General features: G+C 38.9%; 1 protein-coding gene across 1 annotated transcript in view; it reads left to right on the top strand.

Moving 5' to 3' along the window:
* Window positions 1-27,617, top strand: part of LOC127660312 (nesprin-2-like) — a 164,927-nt gene that overhangs the window by 68,697 nt on the left and 68,613 nt on the right. Inside the window, exons 57-79 of the mRNA XM_052150448.1 lie at window positions 112-263; window positions 1,075-1,693; window positions 2,520-3,289; window positions 4,078-4,242; window positions 4,882-5,037; window positions 6,423-6,694; window positions 6,779-8,849; window positions 8,957-9,291; window positions 9,581-9,725; window positions 9,922-10,122; window positions 10,372-10,631; window positions 10,854-11,013; window positions 15,992-16,147; window positions 18,099-18,239; window positions 18,673-18,855; window positions 18,963-19,100; window positions 19,532-19,717; window positions 19,821-19,925; window positions 25,651-25,803; window positions 25,895-26,026; window positions 26,107-26,253; window positions 26,463-26,618; window positions 27,411-27,491. Of these exons, the coding sequence (XP_052006408.1) occupies window positions 112-263; window positions 1,075-1,693; window positions 2,520-3,289; window positions 4,078-4,242; window positions 4,882-5,037; window positions 6,423-6,694; window positions 6,779-8,849; window positions 8,957-9,291; window positions 9,581-9,725; window positions 9,922-10,122; window positions 10,372-10,631; window positions 10,854-11,013; window positions 15,992-16,147; window positions 18,099-18,239; window positions 18,673-18,855; window positions 18,963-19,100; window positions 19,532-19,717; window positions 19,821-19,925; window positions 25,651-25,803; window positions 25,895-26,026; window positions 26,107-26,253; window positions 26,463-26,618; window positions 27,411-27,491 (6,884 nt within the window). The remainder of the gene's footprint in view (window positions 1-111; window positions 264-1,074; window positions 1,694-2,519; window positions 3,290-4,077; window positions 4,243-4,881; window positions 5,038-6,422; window positions 6,695-6,778; window positions 8,850-8,956; window positions 9,292-9,580; window positions 9,726-9,921; window positions 10,123-10,371; window positions 10,632-10,853; window positions 11,014-15,991; window positions 16,148-18,098; window positions 18,240-18,672; window positions 18,856-18,962; window positions 19,101-19,531; window positions 19,718-19,820; window positions 19,926-25,650; window positions 25,804-25,894; window positions 26,027-26,106; window positions 26,254-26,462; window positions 26,619-27,410; window positions 27,492-27,617) is intronic.

Genomic DNA, 27,617 nt, shown 5'->3' on the forward strand with positions numbered 1-27,617 from the left:
TCCTCTGTGGCAAAAAGACAGTCAAGCAGAAACTGAGATGGTTTCTGCTACTTCAAAAATGAACTTGAGGAGCTTTCCCTCAACCCACTCCACCAGCAAGACAACGTAAAGAGAAAGAAGAAGATCAAAGATTTTCACTCGATCTGGAGACCCAACCAACACCACCAGCAAGAAGACGTAAGGATAATACAGAGATTGATACAGTTTTGCATAGTGCTGTATTAAGGAAAATTGATAATCAGCAAACCAGTGAACTAAGAGATGTAGAAGAGCCCACTGTTAAACTAACCCCACCTGTTAGACGCAAAGTTAGTCAAGAAGAAAGTGATGTGACTTTGGGAGTTTGCAAAACCCAAGAAGACAGGGAGAACGTTGTGAAACTCACACCACCAACAAGAAGGAAAGATTGCAAAGTTGACAAAGAATTAGTCGCCGATGCTGTTAAATTGCGAGAAGAGAAGAGCATGGTCAAACCAGCTCCTCCTCTGTGGCAAAAGACAGTCAAGCAGAAACTGAGATGGTTTCTGCTACTTCAAAAATGAACTTGAGGAGCTTTCCCTCAACCCACTCCACCAGCAAGACAACGTAAAGAGAAAGAAGAAGATCAAAGATTTTCACTCGATCTGGAGACCCAACCAACACCACCAGCAAGAAGACGTAAGGATAATACAGAGATTGATACAGTTTTGCATAGTGCTGTATTAAGGAAAATTGATAATCAGCAAACCAGTGAACTAAGAGACGGAGAAGAGCCCACTGTTAAACTAACCCCACCTGTTAGACGCAAAGTTAGTCAAGAAGAAAGTGATGTGACTTTGGGAGTTTGCAAAACCCAAGAAGACAGGGAGAACGTTGTGAAACTCACACCACCAACAAGAAGGAAAGATTGCAAAGTTGACAAAGAATTAGTCGCCGATGCTGTTAAATTGCGAGAAGAGAAGAGCACGGTCAAACCAGCTCCTCCTCTGTGGCAAAAAGACAGTCAAGCAGAAACTGAGATGGTTTCTGCTACTTCAAAAATGAACTTGAGGAGCTTTCCCTCAACCCACTCCACCAGCAAGACAACGTAAAGAGAAAGAAGAAGATCAAAGATTTTCACTCGATCTGGAGACCCAACCAACACCACCAGCAAGAAGACGTAAGGATAATACAGAGATTGATACAGTTTTGCATAGTGCTGTATTAAGGAAAATTGATAATCAGCAAACCAGTGAACTAAGAGATGTAGAAGAGCCCACTGTTAAACTAACCCCACCTGTTAGACGCAAAGTTAGTCAAGAAGAAAGTGATGTGACTTTGGGAGTTTGCAAAACCCAAGAAGAAAGGGAGAACGTTGTGAAACCCACACCACCAACAAGAAGGAAAGATTGCAAAGTTGACAAAGAATTAGTCGCCGATGCTGTTAAATTGCGAGAAGAGAAGAGCATGGTCAAACCAGCTCCTCCTCTGTGGCAAAAAGACAGTCAAGCAGAAACTGAGATGGTTTCTACTACTTCAAAAAATGAACTTGAGGAGCTTTCCCCTCAACCCACTCCACCAGCAAGACAACGTAAAGAGAAAGAAGAAGATCAAAGATTTTCACTCGATCTGGAGACCCAACCAACACCACCAGCAAGAAGACGTAAGGATAATACAGAGATTGATACAGTTTTGCATAGTGCTGTATTAAGGAAAATTGATAATCAGCAAACCAGTGAACTAAGAGACGGAGAAGAGCCCACTGTTAAACTAACCCCACCTGTTAGACGCAAAGTTAGTCAAGAAGAAAGTGATGTGACTTTGGGAGTTTGCAAAACCAAGAAGAAAGGGAGAACATTGTGAAACTCACACCACCAACAAGAAGGAAAGATTGCAAAGTTGACAAAGAATTAGTCGCCGATGCTGTTAAATTGCGAGAAGAGAAGAGCATGGTCAAACCAGCTCCTCCTCTGTGGCAAAAGACAGTCAAGCAGAAACTGAGATGGTTTCCGCTACTTCAAAAAATGAACTTGAGGAGCTTTCCCCTCAACCCACTCCACCAGCAAGACAACATAAAGAGAAAGAAGAAGATCAAAGATTTTCACTCGATCTGGAGACCCAACCAACACCACCAGCAAGAAGACGTAAGGATAATACAGAGATTGATACAGTTTTGCATAGTGCTGTATTAAGGAAAATTGATAATCAGCAAACCAGTGAACTAAGAGACGGAGAAGAGCCCACTATTAAACTAACCCCACCTGTTAGACGCAAAGTTAGTCAAGAAGAAAGTGATGTGACTTTGGGAGTTTGCAAAACCCAAGAAGAAAGGGAGAACGTTGTGAAACTCACACCACCAACAAGAAGGAAAGATTGCAAATTTGACAAAGAATTAGTCGCCGATGCTGTTAAATTGCGAGAAGAGAAGAGCATGGTCAAACCAGCTCCTCCTCTGTGGCAAAAAGACAGTCAAGCAGAAACTGAGATGGTTTCTACTACTTCAAAAAATGAACTTGAGGAGCTTTCCCCTCAACCCACTCCACCAGCAAGACAACGTAAAGAGAAAGAAGAAGATCAAAGATTTTCACTCGATCTGGAGACCCAACCAACACCACCAGCAAGAAGACGTAAGGATAATACAGAGATTGATACAGTTTTGCATAGTGCTGTATTAAGGAAAATTGATAATCAGCAAACCAGTGAACTAAGAGACGGAGAAGAGCCCACTGTTAAACTATCTCCACCTGTTAGACGCAAAGTTAGTCAAGAAGAAAGTGATGTGACTTTGGGAGTTTGCAAAACCCAAGAAGAAAGGGAGAATGTTGTGAAACCCACACCACCAACAAGAAGGAATGATTGCAAAGTTGACAAAGAATTAGTCGCCGATGCTGTTAAATTGCGAGAAGAGAAGAGCATGGTCAAACCAGCTCCTCCTCTGTGGCAAAAAGACAGTCAAGCAGAAACTGAGATGGTTTCTGCTACTTCAAAAAATGAACTTGAGGAGCTTTCCCCTCAACCAACTCCACCGACTAGGAAAAAGAAAGATGAAGCTGATGCTGACAGAGTTCCTTTGAAACCAGCGGAGCCACATGTCATACCAACTCCACCAACCAGGCACAAAGAAAGTTCAGAGAATGAAAAAGTTTCTGTCTGTGCACCAATGGAGGAGGAAGCTGTTGTTGACCAATTAACCAAACAGGAAGATGAAGTGGATCATATCAGTAGGCCATTAATTGGTCAGGAACAGCTAGAAGAGGGGGAGGACTCTGTTACATTGGTCCCAGAACACATAGCTGTAGTCAGTCAAACTGAGAGCATCAGTGTGATGCAGGTAACTTTAATGAGCATGATTCCACCAAAGATACAAACATATGTGATGCATGATTGTGTGGTTTCTGCATGTTGGACACTTTCCATTTAAGAACTTAAACTGAGGATGAGTGCAGTGTGTTTTTTCTTTCCCCAAGTCATTAAGGCTTTAAAGAGATGGAAAATAAAGAGGAACCATACTTTCAAGGCCAAAATGAAACTTTGTTCAATCTGTTTGGATTTTTTTGGTCTTGTGGGGGAAATGTATAATTTGCTATCTTGCAGCATTCCAATTGTGTGAGATTGTGCTGCAGCTAACACGTTATGCCTTAACCCTGATAGAACCAGCAGTCTTCTAACCAAGTTTCTATCAACTGTTATTTCTGTGGGTCCTGAATAACCTTCCTAATTTTTTTTGTATATGTTGGTGTCGCTCTGAAAAAATCCTCTATGTAAACAGTTATTACTGCCCTGCAGCAACAAATAGAAACAGCTCTCATTGTTTTCATATGTTTTATGTCATAAGCTCACAAAAAAGTCATTAATAATTTTGTTTGTGTTCCCTCATCTGTTGCTTATGACACTGTGTATGTTTGGAATGGCTTTCGCAGTTTATGTTGAGCTTCTTAACATTAAAGAGTTTGCTGAAACTTTCTTTTCATATAATTATTTATTTAATGTTTTAGTGTCTCAGTTTTGTATTTGATAAATTTGTATCCACTGTGAGTGATATTGAAGTTGCTACTGTAGTTGCTACTGTAGGTCAGTGATGTTGCCTTAAGCTTACTCTGCTTTTTTTAACTGTTGCAGCCACAGGATCAAGCTGTAGATATTTCTACTCAAGTTGGACTTACCACTGAAAACATTAAGAGTCAAGTAGAAGAAGAGGAGGAGCCACTGGGACTCACAACGAAGGATATCTTCTTGATGATCAAACAAATGACTGAAAAGGGACCAAAATCTGTACTCATGGAGGTATTCTTTAATATATCCACTATCGATTAAACATTTCTGAAGTGATTTTAACAGTGAAAGCGTTTAACATGAAAAACAAATTCTGATAATGGGTCACAGATTTTGCTAGTTACAGAAATACACAAACTAGCCAATATGGCACCAACAATCATGCCATGGACAAAATCACTGAGATTATTTTTTTTCACCATTCTGATGGTTGATGTGAACATTAACTGAAGCTGCTGACCCATATCTACATGATTTTATGTACTGCACTGCTGCCACATGATTGGCTGATTAGATAATCACATGGATGATTGTTTGTGCCAGATGGGCTGGTTTGAGTATTTCTGTAACTGCTGATCTCCTGGGATTTTCATACACAACAGTCTCTAGAATTTACTTCCAAATGGTGCCAAAAACAAAAAAACATTCAGTAAAAGATAAGGTCTACGGTATCTCAGTTAACCACTCTGTATAATTGTGGTGAGAAGAATAGCATCTAAGAATGCTATTCTGAGATTCGATTTGACACAGTTTTGGCGGCACGAGGGGGCCTGCGCAATCTTAGGCAAGTGGTTTTAATGTTGGGGCTGATCGGTGTAAATGTGTTGGTGTCACTCAATACACACAATAATATCCTGTATTATTTTATAGGGTATGCCATATGAAAGTCCCCTGAAAATTCTGGACACGTCCAGTGCTGACCTCAAAACTCGATTAAAAAGACTGGTGTTCCATTTATTGGACCTTCAAAATCATACAGCTGCACTGAACTCCACACACATGGCCAAACAGCTAGAGGAGACTGAGGTGGGTAACCCTCACTCTTTAAAACTTATTTTATTAGCCTACTGCCATTGTATAGTGGCTGATTTTTATAATAGACACTGGAGGCCAAAACTTGGGAATAATGAACAGATTTTGCTCTTTTGGAAAGAAATTGGTACTTTTATTCACCAAATTTGCATTTGACTGATCACAATGTATAGTCAGTATAGACATTAATAATGTGAAAAATTGCTATTACAATTTGAAAAAAAATTCAGAACATCCTAAACTACTTCAAAGATTTCTCATTGAAAAAATCCTCCACATGCAGCAATGACAGCTTTGCAGATCCTTGGCATTCTATCTGTCAGTTTGTCCAGATACTCAGGTGACATTTCACCCCATGCTTCCTGTAAAACTTGTAGATCCTGTAGATGTGGCTGTCTTGTCGGGCACTTCTCACGCACCTTACAGTCTAGCTGATCCCACATAAGCTCAACGTGGTTAAGATCCATAACACTCTTTTCCAATCATTTGTTGTCCAATGTCTGTTTCTTTGCCAACTTTATTTTCTGTTTCAAAAGTGGCTTTTTCTTTGCAATTATTTCCATAAGGTCTACACCCCTGAGTCTTCTATTTACTGTTGTACATGAAACTGGTGTTGAGCAGGTAGAATTCAATGAAGCTGCCAGCCGAGGATATGTGAGGTGTCTAGAGTCTCTAAAGTACTTATCCTCTTGTTTAGTTGTCCATCTGGCCTTCCACATCTCTTTCTGTCCTTGTTAGAGTCAGTTGTCCTTTGTCTTTGAAGACTGTAGTGTACACCTTTGTATGAAATCTTAATTTTTTTGGCAACTTCAAGCATTGTATAGCCTTCATTCCTCAAAACACTGATTGACTGATGAGTTTCTAGAAAGCGGTTTCTTTTTTGCCATTTTTGACCTAATATTGACCTTAAGACATGCCAGTCTATTGCATACTGTGGCATAAAAACACACTCAAAGACAATGTTATGCTTCATTTAATGAACCAAATAGCTTTCCACAGTGTATGATATAATGGCAAGTGATTATCTAGTACCAAATTTGAAATTTAGCATGACATCTCAAGGATAAGGTGTTGGAGTGATGGCTGCTGTCAATGGAGCCTGTCTAGATTTGATCAAAAAGGACATTTTTCAAATAGTGATGGTGCTGTTTTTTTACATCAGTAATGTCCTGACTATACATTATGATCAGTTGAATGCCACTTTGGTGAATTAAAGTACCAATCTCCTTCAGAAACTTTTAAATCTGTACATTATTTCAAACATTTGGCTGCCAGTGTAATTCTTACAATTGTTGTGCTAAAAGCAGAGATGAGATTGGAGGTGAGCTAATTTCATTTTTGTATTAAATAATATTGTATTAATATTGTAATTATTTTAGGAATGTAGAAGGTATGCCCAGGGACAGGTGTCCATGATGTCTATGCAAGACCAGGTTAATGATGACATTGGCACCAGCACTAATGGCACAGTCCATGACACTAAGGCCATGCAACAGCTGAGTGCTCAGTGGAGTGCAGCGTTGTGGGATGCAGCCAATGCTGTCCACTCCAAGGAAGCTCAGCTACAGATGGTTGCAGATTTTGACAGACAGACACAGAAAGTCAAAGCTACTCTGGAGAGACTCCAAACTGAATGTGAGGCATTAAGGACGTAAGTACTTGAAACTACTACAGAACACAAAACTACTGCTCATTAGATAGTAAAGGCCCATAAATGTTTCTTGTACATCTGCAGATCTCCAGCTGAGAGCAGTTTTGTTGAGGAAGAGAGGCTACACTCTTTCTTGAGAAACATGGAGCTGGAAAGGACAGCTCTTGGTGAGCTGATTCAGACTCATGCAAAATTATCCCCCTACCTAAGTCTGCCTGAGAGACAAATGGCAGAAATACAGAAAAATAACTTACAGGGCCAGTGGAGAGCACTGGAGAGGTATGCAGAGATGGCCCTTTACAGGGTCAGTGCTTATTCCAAAGAAAGTGCTAGACTTCTTCAAGATGTCAGTGCTTTAAAAGACCATCTAGAGAACATTAAGAAGACCTTGGACTCATCAGAATCCTCACCAGTTGTTTGGGATAGCAAGAGAGCTAAAGAAGTTATGAATATAAATGCTGATCTCACTTCCACTCAACAGCAGTACCTCAATCTTCACCAGACCTCTGAGGATCTTGCCAAAGGTTTCCAATTTAAAGCAGAGACATACAGCATTGAGCAAGACCTTCAGAACATCAAAGACCAGCTGGATCAAATGGGTAAACAGTTAGCAGCTGCAGCCCCTACCAGCAGAAACCCAACATTAAGTAAAATTGTTAAGGTGATGACAGATGCACTGGCTTGGGCCAAGCAGACAGAATTTAATATGAAAGGACAGCAGAAGAAGGTGTCTTTGCTTCCAGAAGATGTCCATCGACAGATTAAAGATTTAAAGAAATTGCAGTCTGAGATGAGCTCTAAGCAAACCCAGTTAAAGGCTTTGGTTGAGGAAGTCACCGAGCTGATACCTGACCTAGAAGAATCTGATGTTCCTATGGTGACCTCATCCTTGAAGGCTCTTGAGGATTTGTCCAAATCGACAGCAGGGAAACTAGCCGAGGCGGTTCGCGAAATGGAGTCAGGGCTTCAAACCCGGGAGAAGATGTCAGAGCAGATAGCAGATGTTGAATCCTGGGTGGTTGGACATCTCCAAAAAGAGGCTTTGAGGAGAGAGGATTATCAGATTTTAAGTGTGGCAGACTTGGATCGCAGGTTGAGGCAGATTAAGGAGTCTCTTAAAGAAGCGGAAAAGCAGTCTGCTGTTCTTGAAGCACTTCTGATGAAAAGCAGAGATATTTTCTCAGAGCTAAGTATCTCTGAGAGTTCTCAGCTGAATACAAAACTCACCAACCTTCAAGAGGACATCAAGAGTATCGTCAATTATGAGAAAGCTTGTAGCCAGAAAGTTATAGATGTCATGCAGAACCAAGAATCCTCTCAGAGGAAAGTATCATCACTTGAAAAGAGTCTGAGACAAATGCTGTTTGACGTAAAAAGTCACAGGTTCCCTATTACCAAGGAAACTCTCTCCTCCATCGAGCCCATCAACCAGATGATTGTGGAACACAAATCCCAGGTTGACCTAGTCAATCCCTGTGCAGAGGACAAGAGAAGAGAGCTGTTATGCATTATCACTGAACTCCACCAGAAAATGAACGATTTGGATGACAAAGCACAAGCTCATGTAAGGTACTTGACCCTTAGTCAGTGTGTTGAAGAGCTCAAGGAAGAAGTGGAGGCTCAGATTCCAGAGACCAAAGACAACAGTGTAAACCATGAGGCACGCTACAAAGCTTGTCAGGCCCTATTGACCCAAATCCCTTTAATACAGCTCTTGTGTGAGGAAACAAGAGATCAGCTCCAGGATATCACAGTAGATCTTTATCCATCTCAGCTTTCTGCAGAGCAGGCAAGACTTAAACAAATCCTGGAAAGTCTAAAAACTCAAGAATTGACAGTGCACAATAATCTTCAGATAGTGGAATTGGATCTACTGAAACACATTCATTATCCATCAGAACAGAGAGTTCTTTATTCTTTCCTCAAAGAGACCAGTGAGGAACTGGAAAAGCCTTTTGATATTGAACCAAAAGATGACGTAATTGAAAAAGAACTGAGAAAGTGCCTAGTGCTCAGAAAGGACATAGAATCCAGAATGCGAGTACTTGAGATTCTTGAAAAAAGGATTGGGGCTCAATGTGAACAGAGGCCAGAAGACTCCAAACAGCTCACTTGCTTGAAGGATATGGTTTTGGAAAAGTGTGATCAGCGAATGGTGAGTTTAATGTTTTTAATCTTCAATTGGCTCAAAAGTAAGGAGACACTATACATAGGATCCTCGTAAAAATGAGAATGGGTTTGAACCTGTTTTTCTCTTTCCAGGTGAGCCTAACTAAAGCTAAGGAATTGTTGAGAAACTACACCAAGGCAGTGATTAAAACCATTAGGTTCTTCCAAAGAGCTGTGTTGGTCCTCCTTCCCTCAATCTGCTCTGCTAGAAGCTGTTCAGAAAGACTCAAAGACACTCAGCAAGCTTTATCAATTCTAGACACTGAGTTCCAGTCCCATGTTTCACAGCTCCAAACTCAAGCCCCACAGCATCCCTGTTTCAATCCACAGAAAATTGAATTTCTCCAGACAGAGGTTCTAGGTGATCTCCTGGTCAGGCTGTCGACCCTCAAGGGCCAGGCCCAAATACAACTGGAAACTCTGAAGAGGTACACAGACTGAAACCTTATTTACATGATAGCAATCACAGTTGTTCCTTTCTTCACTCACTCATGAATTTCTGCTTAGAAATGTTGAATACTGAAGTAATGGCCTTTGTTTTTATTTTTACTCATTGTATTTCATTTACATTTACTTTACATAATATGCTATCTGTTCTTCCTAGCTATGATCTTAAGTTGACCATTTAATCTCCTGTCATCAAGTTCTAAATACTCAATGTGGAAATATTAATCAGTTTTACTGAGATTCTGGTTATTGTTGCTTGTCCATCACAAGGTGTGTTGAGTGCCAGAAATCTTCTCGTAAATGTTATGAAGAGCTGTGTCAACAAGTGAGGGACTTAGAAACATTGTTATCACAGTGTGCTTCCAATAAAATCACTTCACACAAAGACTGCAAAGACCAGCATCAGAATCTCAAGGTAGGAGAACATAAAACATTATGTTTAATGAAACCGCCACTTTTCATTTGTATCCATTAGCCCCCTTTGTAACCTAAAAGTATGCTTGTATCTTTATCATGTATCTCTCAATTGCCAAATAATATGGTACAGCATATTTTTGCTTTTAACCCTATGAAAAGCTATGAAATACTAATCATATTTCTCTTCTTTTTAGGTTCTTGTGGAAGAGGTTGCCAAGCTTCCTGGGAAACTGGAGGATCTGAGAGAGTGGTGCTCATTGCATGGCTGCAGAGCCAACAGGGATGATGCAGTTAGCGCCCTTTGGGGGCAGGTGGCAAGATTGCAGCACTGTGGCAACGATCTGCATATACGCTCAATACAAATGGAAGAAGAATGGAGTGATATCAAAAAGAGTGTAAGTGCCATGATCAAAACTGACAGGTATATGTTAATGTTAGTGTGCTCAGGTCTTTCAGTATTTTACTTTATCAACTTGTGGACAAAATTAGCAAAAAATAAATAAATAATTATATAGATGACACTTTTCAATTAGGCATTCTTATTCTGGATGAATCCTCTCACTATGTATATTTGGCCAACAGTGGTGCAGGTGAGAGCTTGATTTCCTTCTGAGAGCTTGATTTCCTTCACTTTCATTCCATAGGTGAATTGGGCAGCCACTGTGTTGGAACAGGTGGAGGCAGAACTTCCTGGCAGCAGCAGAGAGAATAAGACTGGTGACGAGTTGCAGGAACTGCTGCTGTTTTGGTCCCAGTACCAGGACAGACTGGACTGTGAACACAGAGCTCTCTCTGCCTTGGAATTAAGAGCTGCTAGGTTGCTTGGTGTCCCCTCCCATCTGGAACAGGCCCCTCCTATTGCACTGTGCCAAGAGCTCCGAGCACTACAGGAGCGTTACCACAGGTAACAGAAATCTACTGTTGGTGATTGGTTGTTTTGTTTCTTTTCATTCCTTTTATTGGCAACTACTTTGAAAAGTCATCCATTATTATTCTATTGAGGTATTTTAAATAAGGCTTGCTCAAAAAAATGTTTTGGGTGTACTATCCTTTTAATTGTAAGCCTCCATTATGCTGTATGTATTGTCAATTGTTTCCTTTAGCCTTTGACTTTTGTGTCCTGCAGTCTAAAGGAGCGGAGCACTCAGGGTCAGAGGTCAGTGAGAGCTGAGGTAGAGGAGAGGGAGCGGGTACAGGAGAAGCTACAGGGGGTCAGAGAATGGGTGGATGCTGCTGTCTCTCTCCTCTCTGTACTGGAGCACGAGCCCAGCAAGAAACAGCTTCAGGTCAGTCATATTTCAAAGACCAGCTTAGACCAACATGAATTCCCATGCTGGTCCAGGCTGGTTTCTGCTGGTTAGGGCTGAGATGATGCTGATCTAGCTGTTGGGCGAACATTGCCATGATGCTCACCAGCAAAACCTTGCTGTCAAAACTGGTAGACAAGCATGTTTTTTAAGGATGCTGGTTGACCAAGTAAGTCTTGCTGGTTAAATGGTAAATGGTCTGCACTTATAAAGCGCCTTTTTTAACCTTAGAGTTTACCAAAGCGCTTTACACTGTGTCCCTATTCACCCATTCACACTCACACACCAATGGCGGCAGAGCTGCCAGCAACTTGGAGTTCAGTGTTTTGCCCAAGGACACTTCGGCATGTGGAGTCTTGTGGGCCAGGAATCAAACTGCCAAACCTGCGATTAGCGGCCGACCCGCTCTACCACCTGAGCCACAGCCGCCCAAGATTAAGATCTTGTTGGAACATCAAAGCACAACATATATTGTGACCAGCTATACTGTTTTTTTTTCTCATTAGGGCTATCAATATTAATCTTGTTTCACTCAAACAAATGTCACACTACGGAAGTTAAATCTTTAACTTTATCTGATGTATAAATTGTTTTCCTGCTCTCTGGATCCCACAGAATGTCTAATTGGAGTTAATAAGGTGAGAGTGAAAAGAGAGGGGGATTAACATATGGACATTATTTACAGTAGCGGCATCTTTAATCTTTGATGAGAATGACATCGAGGATATGAGGAACAGACTTCCAGTGTTCCACAAAGTGTTTTGGATGGTTTGGGGGGCCTGGGTATCTCAGCGAGTATTGACGCTGGCTACCACCCCTGGAGTTGCAAGTTCGAATCCAGGGTGTGCTGAGTGACTCCAGCCAGGTCTCCTAAGCAACCAAATTGGCCCGGTTGCTAGGGAGAATAGAGTCACTTTGGGTAACCTCCTTATGGTCGCTATTAGTGGTTCTCACTCTCAATGGGGTGCATGGTAAATTGTGCGTGCATTGCGGAGAATAGCATGAGCCTCCGCGTAAGGAGTCTCCGTGGTGTCATGCACAGCGAGCCACGTGATAAAATGCACGGATTGACGGTCTCAGAAGTGGAGGTAACTGAGACTTGTCCTCTGTGACCCGGATTTAGGTGAGTAACCGTGCCACCATGAGGACCTAATAAGTAGTGGGAATTGGGCTTTTCAAATTGGGGAGAAAAGGGGATAAAATAAAATAAAAAGTGTTTTGGATGGTTCAGCTGATCTGGTATCTTCTTGGATCTTTCCAAGAAATTTTAGTAGATAGATAAGTCCAGAAAAGTTGAGTTGTGGAAAATTAGATGATATCTTGGAACTTTATACATCTTTACACAGTGCATGCCATTGAAGAGGCTGTAAGTCTATCCTTCACAGCCTTTTTTTTTTATTCACATCAAAAATCAAATTTGGTGCTTATGTGAATAAGATCTGCTTGTCCCTAACTGTAACAAGCAGATATCTTTATCTCTGCCATAGACCAAATAAATACACCGATCAGCCACAACATTAAAACCACCTGCCTAATATTGTGTAGGTCCACCTCGTGCCGCCAAGACAGCGCCACGACCGGAATTGTACAGAGTGGTAATCTGAATTACCATAGCCATTGTGTTAACCCCTTTCTCATCAACAAGGCATTTCCATCCACAGAACTATCCCTCACTGGGTGTTTTTTGTTTGTGGCACCATTCTTAGGTATTTGTGACTGGTCATGACATACTGGAAAATATACAAAAGTTCAGAAGCATACTGAAATATACATTCACTAAGCACTTTGTTAAGAACATAATGGTCCTAATATAGTTCCAGACATGGTCTTCTGCTGTTGTAGCCCATCCACCTCAAGGTTTGACGTGTTGTACATTTTGAGATGCTATTTTGTACACTGTATGTTTGTTGTTATTAGCACCATTCTGAGTAAACTGTAGAGACTGTGTTTCTAATCCCAGGAGATTAGCTATTACAGAAATTCTCAAATCAGCCCATTTGGCACCAACAATCATGCCATGGGATCACAATTTTTCCCATTCTGATGCCATGAGATCACAATTATTCCCCATTCTGATGGTTAATGTGAACATTAACTGAAGCTCCTTACCCATATCTGCATGATTTATGCATTGCACTGCTGCCAAATGACTGGCTGATTACTGTAGATAATTGCATGAATAAGTAGGTGTACAGGTGTTCCTAATAAAGTTCTCAGTGAGTGTACAATTCTCTAAAATTAATAAAAGTAAAAGAATAAAATACAGTGAAAGATTATTGAAGGCTGTTTAAAGTTTGTGTCTGGGTAGCAGAGATACTGTGGGTATTACAGTGCTGTTTAGTCTTAGGTCTCACAGCTCAAAGGCTGTTTTTTTGTGTGAGTGTGTGTGTGTATGTGTGTGTGTGTGTGTGTGAGAGAGAGAGAGAGAGTGACTATGTTTACATGGATACCAGAAAGCGGGTTATTACGAGAAAACATCGTTCTTGTTTACATGCACTGTATAAGCAGCGTACTCTTTATCCCTGAATACTTGCGGCTCGGTCAGTAAGCAGCTTTCTCCTGGGTAATGTAATTTCCACGCTACGCTTGTGTAAAGAATAAACATGGTATCCGAGGAAGACGTTACAATTTTATTCTCTATTGCTTCGCTTTTTTCCAGATATTCCAGAGTAGTTACTGTGTTAGTTTCCTTACCTTCCTATAATGACCTGTAGCGGAACTGCACTTCAATAGTGGGGTTTTCCTTTACGTAAAACTCACTCAATATACGAGCGCATGTACCAAACATGAGGGACCGTTTATAAATGGGTATAGTTTATTGTGTATGTGCTTTTCCCACTGAACTCTCAGAAATGTTTTTTTAACTTGTTGTTTGGGCTCCACCATATGACGTTTGTTATTCTGTCTGTTCCACGCACATGCACACTCCTCAATAACCTGTTAGAACTCCGCTTATGTGTTTACATGGCCACATAACCAGCTTTCTCCAGCAGAAACCTAGGTGTGTTAAACCACTTTCTCTTAATCCCTTAAACGGCATCAGGAAATTTACTTTCTGCAAAAACCCTGGAATAACCCACTTTCTTAAGTGCATGTATATGTGGTCATTAACTGTTCAGGGTAAATAGGCTGTTCTGGTGTCAGTCTAAACATCAGACTGAATAAACCTCCAATCAGAAATTTTTATACAGTTTTATAGTTATTCTCTCAAACACAAACACTGCTATACAGAGTCTGTCTCTCTCTCTCCCCCTTTCTCTCCCTCATTACCTCTTTCTCACACACACACACACACACACACACACACACACACACACACACACACACACACACAGGCTCTGTGTTAGCATTTTGGATAAATAGAGTTAATTCCAGACAATCTTTTTCTGTCTTTCACTCTAACACACACACACTTGATTCATATTTTCGCACACTCACACACACCTTGTAAGAGGATCCTAAGGTCAATAATGATGTCAGTGAACACACTCTCGCCCTCTCGTTCTCCCTCTCATATATACATTCAAGTGTTCAAACAATACAAATATAGCGAAGATCAATAGATGAGATCATAGAAGGCATACCTGATGATAAATCACACCAACATGCACAAATTATTGATAAATAGGATCATATTTTTAGTAATTGTGGGATCTTCTTTATGCAGCTTTTAAATGTTGAATAGCTCATTATAATATAAAAAGAGGTTAAATGCTTTATCTCACTGACTGGAGCCAGAGAGAAAGAGAAGACTGTGTTCTGATTGTGTTATCTTGAAGCTTGAGGGACTTAAGCATCTTCATTGCCTGCGTCACCCAACAATACAGTTTGTGTTAGAAAGTAATGAGAAATACTGATATGAAGTGCTGTTGTGCATAGAGAGAATATCATAGTCACGTTGTGCATTGGTCCAGTTTCCATTTGGTTTGCAATGTTTCTATAAATGTAAGTGTTTTTTCTTCATTGTATTTATGATATTATTTTGTATCTCAAAATTGAGATTCTAAGCTTCATCCACTGTAAAATTATATTTTAAAGCATACCAAGCTTATGATAAAACCTAATATTTGTTACGATGTACAAAAAAAGTGAAGCATGAGGCAAAAGTATGAGAGTCAATAACATAATGTTCATGTTTTTGTGTTTCGCTCTAAGTAACTACAAACAGTGTCTTGAATACACTTTTTTTGTGGGGCATAAAGTAGAAAATAGTGAGATTTTAACGTAAAATTCTGAACTAAAGGCTTTTATATGTAGTTGTGTAGTTCCTTTATTATTATTTATTAAAAAGTGAAGCAGTAAAGCAGGAAATTATATCACAGATAGGACCCCTGTAGACCCCCATGACAATGTGTCAATGTCATTAATTCTTTATACAAAAATAATGACTACTTTTTATGACATATCAAGGTTAGTTTAGGTTCAAGTTCATGTCAACACTTTATATTAATATGATTTTAATTGTATAATATATTGGTTTGTTATTGGGAAAAAAAAAACATTAAGATAGGATAACATTTTTGGGGGGGACTGAATAGGTGCACCACTTCAACCTTTGATAGCCTGATATATATATATTTATCTTTTAGAGACTTTTTTGATTAAAATTGAATTAATGTTTTTTCAAAAACATATGTAACCAACATGAATACAAAAAAAGCCTTAGTTCATTCATTTTAAACTATCAACTTTGACAACTTCTTTAAACATTTTGTGTGTTTCTCTGTACCCAGTTAGCGACTGCCCTCTGTGAATCAGTGTAGCCAAACAAATTAAGCTACCTTTGCTGATCTTTTTATGATGTTTGAATTTGCTTTGTTGAGGTAAAATCACTAGTACCATAAAGTATTTTTGAAATGCAGTAGATCAAATGGAAAATGATTGTTTGTGTAGGACACAGATGTACTTATTACTAATGTAGCCTAATTGATGAGTAATGCCCCTCTTTGCTTAACAGGAGGTTCACTCGCAGATGTGTACCCAGAAGGCTGTTATGCAGCGGATCTCGGAAGGCTTGAAGATGATGTACACTGACAGAAACACGCTGGTTCCCGAAGAGATCGAGGGAATATTTCAGGAAGTCTCACACTCATTACAGCAAGTGGAGGAGCAGGTTTGATTATTTCTTTTTAATTTATTTTGATCTTTATATGTGATCAACATTAGTCTGGACTTAAAGTTGATAATATTTGAGTACAATAAAATTTAGCAAAAACCAGCAAGAGCACCAGAATATAAAATGGGCTTGTTTGTTTGTTTCTGAATTCAAACACAAAAAAAACATGCTTATCACACACCCTGTAAACATCAAATTCACTGCTGTTTCATCTCATCTTTAATGAATTAACAACAGGCAGTTTCTAAATGGTGATATACCATAGACTTCTATTGTTTTTATATAAAGCTATCTATATTTACTATAAACTAACCCTAACCCACACCATAAATCTTACCCTTACAGAAAAACTTTTGCATTATTATAATTTTTCTAAATCATTATTTTATGGAATAGTTCACCCAAAAATGTTAATTCCCTCGTCATTTATTCACCCTAATGCATCCCAAATGTGTATGACTGTCTTTTTTCAGCAGAACACAAATGAAGATTTTTGGAAGAATTGTTCACCTCTGTAGGTCCATAAAATGCAAGTGAATGGGTACCAGATTTTTCAAGCTCCAAAGAGCATTATAGCCAATAGCCATCATAAAAGTAATCCATACTCTAAAGACTCTATAATATATAGATCTAAAGCTTTTTTTATTAAAATAAAATTTCGGCCAGCTGTGGTTTGGCAGGTAGACGAGGTTGAAGTTCAGTTCTGCCTCTCGTAAGCATGTAAGCCTCTTCTGCATAGATATTCACACATAGATACCTTATTAGCAGCTGTTCCTATGGACCACAATACTGTTTACACTCAAAAGCAGTTTATGCAGCGGTCTGAGCAGGGAGCTCGGTCTGAGGCATCTTCTCCATTCACTTGCATTCAAACCGATTCAAACATCTTTCCTTTTTGACTATTCCAAGATGGCGCCGCAGTTGTCGTATCCAAACCAGCCGAATGAGTAATCTATGTATGCTCTTCTGTTGTAGACAACACTGCGAAATTGACGCGTCAGTTCTCATGTAAACTTGCCAATGTGTTTACGCCGCATGAGAGTCTGCGTGACCTCGACCCTAGAGAATTTTTAGTAAAAAAAGTTTTAAATATTGGTCTATTTATTGCACACATATAGCGTTTCACTTCAGAAGGCATTCATTAATCCACTGGAGTTGTATGGATTACTTTTATGATGGCTATATGTTCTTTTTGGCACCCATTTACTTGGATTTTATGGACCTACAGAGCTGAGATTTTCTTCCAGAAATCTTTGTTTTGTTCTGCTAAAGAAAGAAAGTCATAGACATCTGGGATGAGTAAATCTTGAGATTATTTTAAATTCTTGGGTAAACTATTCCTTTAATTTATGTATGGATAATTTTCCCAAATGAGAACATCTCAAAATGGCCCCAAATGGAGGTTTTGTCCTATTTAGCTCACTTTTGGGTAAACATTTGTTCCCAAATTATAGCTAAGGAAGTTGCTGCTACTAGAATTTTGCTCTGTGTGTGTGTGTGTGTGTGTGTGTGTGTGTGAGCGTGTATTTATCACTTTGTGGGGACCAAATGTCCCCATAAGGATAGTAAAACCTGAAATTTTTGACCTTGTGGGGACATTTTGTCGGTCCCCATGAGGAAAACAGCTTATAAATCATACTAAATTATGTTTTTTAAAATGTAAAAATGCAGAATGTTTTCTGTGAGGGTTAGGTTTAGGGGTAGGGTTAGGTTTAGGGGATAGAATATAAAGTTTTTACAGTATAAAAACCATTATGTCTATGGAAAGTCCCCATAAAACATGGAAACACAACAAGTGTGTGTGTGTGTGTGTGTGTGTGTGTGTGTGTGTGTGTGTGTTACGCTCCATTATTTAACTTATTCTACATTATTTGTATGAAGGTGAACATATTAATTCTGTTGTTGAAAGCTTATTGACATTTGTCTGTTTTTATATCTATGCTCACAGGTAGAGACGGCCGTGGAGAAGAGCGGTCCACTTAACAGGCTGGCTGCCAAGATCTCAGAGATTAAAGCAGGTCTGGGTTCAGTTCAGAGCTGTTTAGAGCAGAAGAGCCTGAACATCACTGAAGCTGAGAGCACACAGAAGGTCAGACATCAGGTGTTTTATCCAATTAATAAACAGATTTCTTTCCAGGGATGTCTTGCATTTAATTATTTGCACAGGCTTTCATTTGCCCATACTGTGTAATTTGTATGTGTATTTATTTGTGTATTTTAAGATGAATTTAAAATGGCAACTTTACTAACTTGTGGGCACATAGCTCTATAAACTATATATCATACCTCTACATTTATCGAAAAACTCCAATAGAAATGCATTAAACATCCGCGTGACACATTATTCAGGAAGCTGTCAAAAAGCTCTTTCTAAAGTTCTTCAAATGTTCAGTTGTTTTTAAAACATTTGTAGTCACCCCAAATATAATGACAGATGGAAAAAGAGTGGGAGAGACTAAATGGAATTAATAAAAAGCTATGAAAGATTTCATATAACTTTTATATGTTTTGTCCCACTGCAGCATGTGTGGGATGAGCTGGACAGTTTACACACTCGCCTGACGGCGGTGGAGGTAGAGCTACAGGACGTGAGCGAGGTGTATCCAGACGAGACCCATCTTATCTTGGAAAACCTGATAAACACTCAGCAGACACACACACGCCTTAACAAACAGGCCGAACAGAGGACTGCCTTCCTCGGCAAGGTCACCTGCTCAGTTTCCCATGATGCTCTACTCTAACCCACAAAGAAAAGCTTATTGAATGATTTCCATTTTGACTGTTTTTGAAATAAAACTCTGTCTCCATGTAGGTCCGTGACTGGCTGCAGGAACATAAAGAGATGGTTAAGGGGTCACAGAGCTGGATTTTAGAAGCTCAGTCATGGCTTACCACACCCTGTACATACACCACTGCCAGATGCCTAGACAGCCATGTGAATGCACTGCAGGTATTATTTTCACAAACAAACACACACACACACACACACACACACAGATCAATCATCTCAACTTGTGTGTAGCAGGTCAATTCTGATTGGATTTTATATATTTATTCGATTAAAAAAAAAAATATCAAATAAAAATAGGCTTATCAGATTTTAAAAGGGAGGATAATACGCTTCACACATTTTTTGTTGTGAATCTGAAAGGCTGTTCATTCAATCAAACTCTGCCATTTGGAAGAAGCTAGCCAAACTATGCAGATGGCAACATGGTGGCCCCTGCCCTCCTCCTTGAAAACCATAATCAAAACTATGCAAGATGAAAGAAAATACACAAATTAAATACAGGGAAAATACATTAAGCACAGGTTAGGAATTTGGTATTGTGTTGGTTCGTTGGTTCGTAGGTCCTGAAGCACTGTGGGTGTGTGTTTTAGATGGTGCTGGATGATTCCGCTCAGATGAGACGGAGTCTTCAGGGTTTCGGCAGTGTGCTAACAGAGATTGGATGTGTGTTTGATGTCAGTCCATTGGAGGAGCAGCTCTCAAATGCTGATCGACGTGTGACAGACATGCAACACAGCCTGCTGGGACCTCTTTCTCAGCTCGAGCATGCAGCTGCAGTGAGTAATTCTATTCTGTTCTGTTTATTTCTATTCTATATGCATCTCCAGAAGGGGACTAAACCACAGCTGTGTGTTGTGTGTATGGCGTTAATGTTTTAAGGAAGTGGACGCCATTGAGTCAGAGATGAAGGTAATGGAGAAAGATGTGGCCAAAATCAAGTCTACCCTGACCAGCACGGATGACATCAGTAAGGACAAACTCAAGGTAAATCTGTGTGTGTTGGCATTAGAATCAAATAATGTGTGTATTCAAATATTTTACTGTATTATGTGGGTGTTTTTTTAACTGCGGGCTTTTTATGTCGATTTTTATTCAATCTTACAGATTTCAACTTTAAAACTTTCACATTAAAACTGACAATTTGCCAGGCTTTTATTATTTATTTTTGTTACATTTTAAATGCCAGTAAAGATTTCTTTTGTTTTAGCCTCATCCTAGGTCCAAACTTTAATTATTAAAGCTACACAATGTAACTTTTGGCCCTCTAGCATTTGAAGCATAAAATTGCAGGTTATTTGTGGAGGAACATTGTTTTGTAAAATATCTTGCCGCTCCAGCAAGAAAAACTAAAAAAAAAAAAATTTTTTTTGATTAACACTTTTTATTGATTCCAACCAATGAAACAGAAAACAAAATATATATGTACAGAATCAACTATTAATCCATTATTCCCTTTCCCCTCCCAATCCCCAACCCCACCCTGACCCCCAACAAACATCCCTGTTGCCAAAGCTAAAATACACACACAAAGAAACAAAAATATATAACCACTGTAATAATAAATAAATGCATGAAAAAATATATAATTTCTGGTATCCAAACTCCTTACCTTTCTGAGAAATTCACCGTTTTGAAACCATAATCGGTCACTTTTGTGATTGTGAAGAGCAATGATTAATGTGCGAAAGTGAGTGATATTTATACGTGTTAAGGGTCTTTCACATGACTCGCGCCAGCACTGCAGAATATATTGAAGTCTATGAAGTGACGTTACACCAAAGTGTTTTTCACACACGTTTTTACTTCACCGATAATGTCTTTGAGAGTATTAAGCAACAAGAAATATTTAAAAACTGTCCAAATTTGTCCAAAGACATTGAATTTCTCATAACTTCTTTTAATGAAATATTACCTTGTCGTTTATGTATATCAGAGACCCCAGTTATTTAACTAATTTAAATTCGCCAAGAAAACGGTTAGACCTAAACATAAACTAATCCTTTTATTACTTTCTGCTATCAAAGCAACTGGAAGCTTTTTTTCTCTCTTCCAAATACATGTTTTAATGTTTATTGTTCACACCACTTTTTTAGTTGGCAAACTCATAAAATCGCCCCTCTGTGATGCTTTAAGCAACTCTTGTCATGTGGAGGGCAATGCGGAGCTTAGACACTAAAAAGTCTCGTGGTCATGAACGACTCAAAATGATTCACTGACTCACTCATAGCACATAAGATGCTCATTTATCGGCATCTAATGACATTTCCAGAAGGGGTCACTGAACTAATCAGTTAATAAAATTGAACACATTTGTGAAACAGAAGAAAGCCTCAGCAAAATACTACTTATTTTGCAGCTAATTCTGCACAATTGTAAACTTGAATAAACTTGAATCACTAAAATATCTGGAATTGGTGCTTTTTGCTTATTCTTTAAAAAAAATATCCCCAGAAAAAATTTTGACCAGCGAGTGTCTTACCTTTTTCGCCTCTCATGAGTTTGCATCCCTGTAATTTGTTGTGGCATTGCAAGAACAAATCTACAAATGAGAAAAGAAGCAAATTTGTTGTTTTTTCATTACTCTTTTAGCGCTCTTGCCATTTCTATAACATATGTTGAGATGTAATTTCCACCACACCTAACAATTTTGCCCCTAATAAAGTTTTTTCAAAAGTTAGTGCACTTGTTAACCAAGTTGACATAAGTGCCAGTAAAGAGCACTTCACTGTATACAAAAAGTATGAAAATATAATTTAATCATGTGTATTTGGAATACATCAAATGTTAACTATGAAATTATCCTTTGCAAGGCAAAGGGATCGGCCATATTATTTAAAAAACGTAAATAACTCTCTGAAAAAATAACTCAAAGGACCTAAATATCCTGTTATGCATGTACATACACTGTTGTACAGAGCCACTAAGATGACATGGTGGGAATTGTTTTTCAGAAATAGATTTGCATTCTCTCACAATAAGTTGTGCATGCCCTCGCAAAAATTTTAACATGGTTTTACTAGAGCAACCATATTTTAACTTGTATATCCATAGTAAAACCATAGTAATAATACAGGAAAATACATTTTATGGTTATTATTGTTTTGGTATTAGTAGTAAAACTATAGTAACCATAATTATTTCCATGGATAATCTATAGAAAACCATGTTTGGCATGGTTAGCCTACAAAATCATTACCACAATATTACTATAGAAAAATGATTTCCGCAAAAAACTATTGGTTACATAAATCCATAATTAAACTATGTATTTGTAAAGTAAAACCATAATAACCACAACATTTTTATTATCATAGTTTTTGATTTACTGTATTATCACTATGGTTTCACTACAAATATAATGATTAGAATGTTATTACTGCAGTAAAACCATGTTAAATGTATTGTGAGGGACCACAATACTATTGCGAGGGCACGCAAAACCTATTGTGAGGCAAAACAAACTATTGAGAGGGCACGCAAAACTTATTGTGAGGCAAAACAAACTATTGAGAGGGCACACAAAACTTATTGTGAGGCAAAACAAACTATTGAGAGGGCACACAAAACTTATTGTGAGGCAAAACAAACTATTGAGAGGGCACGCAAAACTTATTGTGAGGCAAAACAAACTATTGAGAGGGCACACAAAACTTATTGTGAGGCAAAACAAACTATTGAGAGGGCACGCAAAACCTATTGTGAGGCAAAACAAACTATTGAGAGGGCACACAAAACTTATTGTGAGGCAAAACAAACTATTGAGAGGGCACACAAAACTTATTGTGATGCAAAACAAACTATTGAGAGGGCACACAAAACTTATTGTGAGGCAAAACAAACTATTGAGAGGGCACAAAAAACTTATTGTGAGGCAAAACAAACTATTGAGAGGGCACAAAAAACTTATTGTGAGGCAAAACAAACTATTGAGAGGCCACAAAAACTTATTGTGAGGCAAAACAAACTATTGAGAGGGCACAAAAAACTTATTGTGAGGCAAAACAAACTATTGAGAGGGCACATAAAACTTATTGTGAGGCAAAACAAACTATTGAGAGGCCACATAAAACTTATTGTGAGGCAAAACAAACTATTGAGAGGCCACATAAAACTTATTGTGAGGCAAAACAAACTATTGAGAGGGCACAAAAAACTTATTGTGAGGCAAAACAAACTATTGAGAGGGCACACAAAACTTATTGTGAGGCAAAACAAACTATTGAGAGGGCACAAAAAACTTATTGTGAGGCAAAACAAACTATTGAGAGGGCACACAAAACTTATTGTGAGGCAAAACAAACTATTGAGAGGCCACGCAAAACTTATTGTGAGGCAAAACAAACTATTGAGAGGGCACAAAAAACTTATTGTGAGGCAAAACAAACTATTGAGAGGCCACGTAAAACTTATTGTGAGGCAAAACAAACTATTGAGAGGCCACATAAAACTTATTGTGAGGCAAAACAAACTATTGAGAGGCCACGCAAAACTTATTGTGAGGCAAAACAAACTATTGAGAGGGCACAAAAAACTTATTGTGAGGCAAAACAAACTATTGAGAGGGCACACAAAACTTATTGTGAGGCAAAACAAACTATTGAGAGGGCACGCAAAACTTATTGTGAGGCAAAACAAACTATTGAGAGGGCACGCAAAACTTATTGTGAGGCAAAACAAACTATTGAGAGGGCACGCAAAACTTATTGTGAGGCAAAACAAACTATTGAGAGGCCACGCAAAACTTATTGTGAGGCAAAACAAACTATTGAGAGGCCACGCAAAACTTATTGTGAGGCAAAACAAACTATTGAGAGGGCACACAAAACTTATTGTGAGGCAAAACAAACTATTGAGAGGGCACGCAAAACTTATTGTGAGGCAAAACAAACTATTGAGAGGGCACAAAAAACTTATTGTGAGGCAAAACAAACTATTGAGAGGCCACGCAAAACTTATTGTGAGGCAAAACAAACTATTGAGAGGGCACGCAAAACTTATTGTGAGGCAAAACAAACTATTGAGAGGGCACACAAAACTTATTGTGAGGCAAAACAAACTATTGAGAGGGCACGCAAAACTTATTGTGAGGCAAAACAAACTATTGAGAGGCCACGCAAAACTTATTGTGAGGCAAAACAAACTATTGAGAGGGCACACAAAACTTATTGTGAGGCAAAACAAACTATTGAGAGGGCACACAAAACTTATTGTGAGGCAAAACAAACTATTGAGAGGGCACACAAAACTTATTGTGAGGCAAAACAAACTATTGAGAGGGCACACAAAACTTATTGTGAGGCAAAACAAACTATTGAGAGGGCACGCAAAACTTATTGTGAGGCAAAACAAACTATTGAGAGGCCACGCAAATCTTATTGTGAGGCAAAACAAACTATTGAGAGGCCACGCAAAACTTATTGTGAGGCAAAACAAACTATTGAGAGGGCACACAAAACTTATTGTGAGGCAAAACAAACTATTGAGAGGGCACGCAAAACTTATTGTGAGGCAAAACAAACTATTGAGAGGCCACGTAAAACTTATTGTGAGGCAAAACAAACTATTGAGAGGGCACACAAAACTTATTGTGAGGCAAAACAAACTATTGAGAGGCCACGCAAAACTTATTGTGAGGCAAAACAAACTATTGAGAGGGCACGCAAAACTTATTGTGAGGCAAAACAAACTATTGAGAGGCCACGCAAAACTTATTGTGAGGCAAAACAAACTATTGAGAGGGCACAAAAAACTTATTGTGAGGCAAAACAAACTATTGAGAGGGCACACAAAACTTATTGTGAGGCAAAACAAACTATTGAGAGGGCACGCAAAACTTATTGTGAGGCAAAACAAACTATTGAGAGGCCACGCAAAACTTATTGTGAGGCAAAACAAACTATTGAGAGGGCACACAAAACTTATTGTGAGGCAAAACAAACTATTGAGAGGGCACACAAAACTTATTGTGAGGCAAAACAAACTATTGAGAGGGCACGCAAAACTTATTGTGAGGCAAAACAAACTATTGAGAGGCCACGCAAAACTTATTGTGAGGCAAAACAAACTATTGAGAGGAACACAAAACTTATTGTGAGGCAAAACAAACTATTGAGAGGGCACAAAAAACTTATTGTGAGGCAAAACAAACTATTGAGAGGCCACGCAAAACTTATTGTGAGGCAAAACAAACTATTGAGAGGCCACGCAAAACTTATTGTGAGGCAAAACAAACTATTGAGAGGGCACGCAAAACTTATTGTGAGGCAAAACAAACTATTGAGAGGCCACGCAAATCTTATTGTGAGGCAAAACAAACTATTGAGAGGCCACGCAAAACTTATTGTGAGGCAAAACAAACTATTGAGAGGCCACGCAAAACTTATTGTGAGGCAAAACAAACTATTGTGAGGGAACACAAAACTTATTGTGAGGGAATGCAAAAGAAAAATCCCCACCCTGTCCTCTAAGGGGCTCCGTACTGTTGGACATTGTAAGTAGACAAACTGAAAAGTGTTTTAACAAGATTTTACCTTTTATAAATGCACAGTGCTAAAATTGCCCGAAGTTCAAGAAACACCCTAAAATAAATACACATTTTTAAGCATTTATCCCAGGTAAGTGGATGACTAAAATCATGTAGTTGCATTTAAACATGGCAAAAATATGGCAACCTAATTCCTGTGGGTTTTTAATTTGTGTTTGTTTGCAGGCCACGGAGGAGAGGATTGACCTGATGAAAAGGACTGTAGATGAGATACAGAACTGTAAAGATGGTCTGTGTCTCCCTGACAAAGCTGAAAACACACTCCTAGTGTTCAAAAGAGCTGAACTGCTACAGAAACAATTGCTGGAACTAGAGCAGGTAGACACTCTCAAAGTTTCAGATGTGTTTCAGATAAACACAAGACAATGAACATGCAGAGTGTCACAGTATTATGTCTGTCTTCTCTCAGCTGGCTCTAGAATACTTGATTGAGGTGCAAGATACATCTACCCTGCCTCTCATTACCACACCCATAATTGCACCACCCCCCAGTGCCACACCCCTCTCCGTTCCACCCACTATAACTGAAGAAGAGCCACAGGTGAGACAAAGCTTTCTTATAGAATTTAATGTTCCAGATGCAATTATTACAAATTGATTAGTGTGTGTGTGTCTGTGTAGGAGAGCGGTCAGATTCAGATTGTGCACGTCGAGGACGATGTGTTGAAGAAATCAGGAGCGATGCTGATGACAATAGGGCAGTCCACACCTGAGCAGAGACTCACATGGATCACTGAGAGGAGCAGTCACACCCCCACAGAACAACAGGTACATGCACACTGATAGAAAAAGAGGCGTGGTCCATAATATTTAAACATTAAGGTATGATTATTTGAGAGTGTTATATTGTGAATACAGTATATATTGAGAATTTGAAAAGCTTATGAAGCTAATAGGACCTGCGGTAATTCATTTGCATGGGTTTGTTTGTGCCAGCTGATCAGCATGTGTGTGTTCTCTCTGACATAATGAAGCAGCAGGAGTCTGATGAAGAGGAGGAGATCTTTGAGGATGTGGGAGATGGGGAGGATGATGATGATGATGAAGTCAATGAAGAATATGAAGATCAAATAGAAAATGAGGATGAGGAAGTGAAAGGAAGGTTATCCAATTCCACCAGCGTGATCATGGAGGTAATGGAGAGGCTTCCATCCTGGACACCTCCTGATTTTTAATCTCGCTCTCATTTTCATCTCTCCCGTTTTCTTCACACATTCTTTTCCCATCACATAATTCATAAGATGATGATTTAGAGTTTCTTTAGCAGTTGACTTATCTCTGGTTGATGGAACACTTATGCTTTTCTCTTCTTCACTCTTTATCACCAGCATCATCTTCCTCATCAAGTCCTTAGCTTGTTTCTTTCACTTCCAGATCCTGCTTTACCACTTATGTCCACTTTTACCACTTTTCTTAAAGGTGAAGTGTGTAATTTCTGTGCCACTAGCATCATCAAACAGAACTGCAAAAATTATGAAAACAGGTCCCATAATAAACAGAGTAATGTTGTGATAGTGCCACAGTGTGGGCTTTTTTCAGAGGAATTAATCTAGCAATGGTTTATTTCATCTCTGCATATTAAGCTGGGATAGGAGAAAGTATTTTTACTTTGAAAATTACATACTTCACCTTTAAATTGTTTCACTAGTAAGATTGGGGTCTTATTTTTCTGATGCCAGAACTGTCCAGTTTCTGCTTCTTGGTTGCATGATATTGTATTGTTATTCCTCGTCCCTTAGGGGGCAGTATAACTTTACCATCCTTTCATTTGCAATGTAGTTAATCATCTTTCAGATCCTTCCTGTTCCTGAGAATTGCAAGTGCTGTGATTTCTATTTGCAAATGTGGCACGTGATGAATAATTGTACACGTTAAGTTTAACAACAGTCCTTTGGACATTAATAAACCTGTTTTTTATTGTTAAGGAAACTGATTCAGCTGCTCCAGTTGGTTCTACAGAATCTACAGAAGAGAGTCTTGACCAAATAAAAGCAACAGACTCAAAGGTAACTCAAGAACCTTTCATGGAAGTTATTTTATTTGATCACACCAATCAACAATCAAAACAACTCAGAAGAGTACATTTGTTTGTGTGTGTGTGTGTGTGTGTGTGTGTGTGTGTGCGTGTGTGC

The sequence above is a fragment of the Xyrauchen texanus genome, chromosome 20 (assembly GCF_025860055.1).
Source record: "Xyrauchen texanus isolate HMW12.3.18 chromosome 20, RBS_HiC_50CHRs, whole genome shotgun sequence".
Lineage (NCBI taxonomy): Eukaryota > Metazoa > Chordata > Actinopteri > Cypriniformes > Catostomidae > Xyrauchen > Xyrauchen texanus.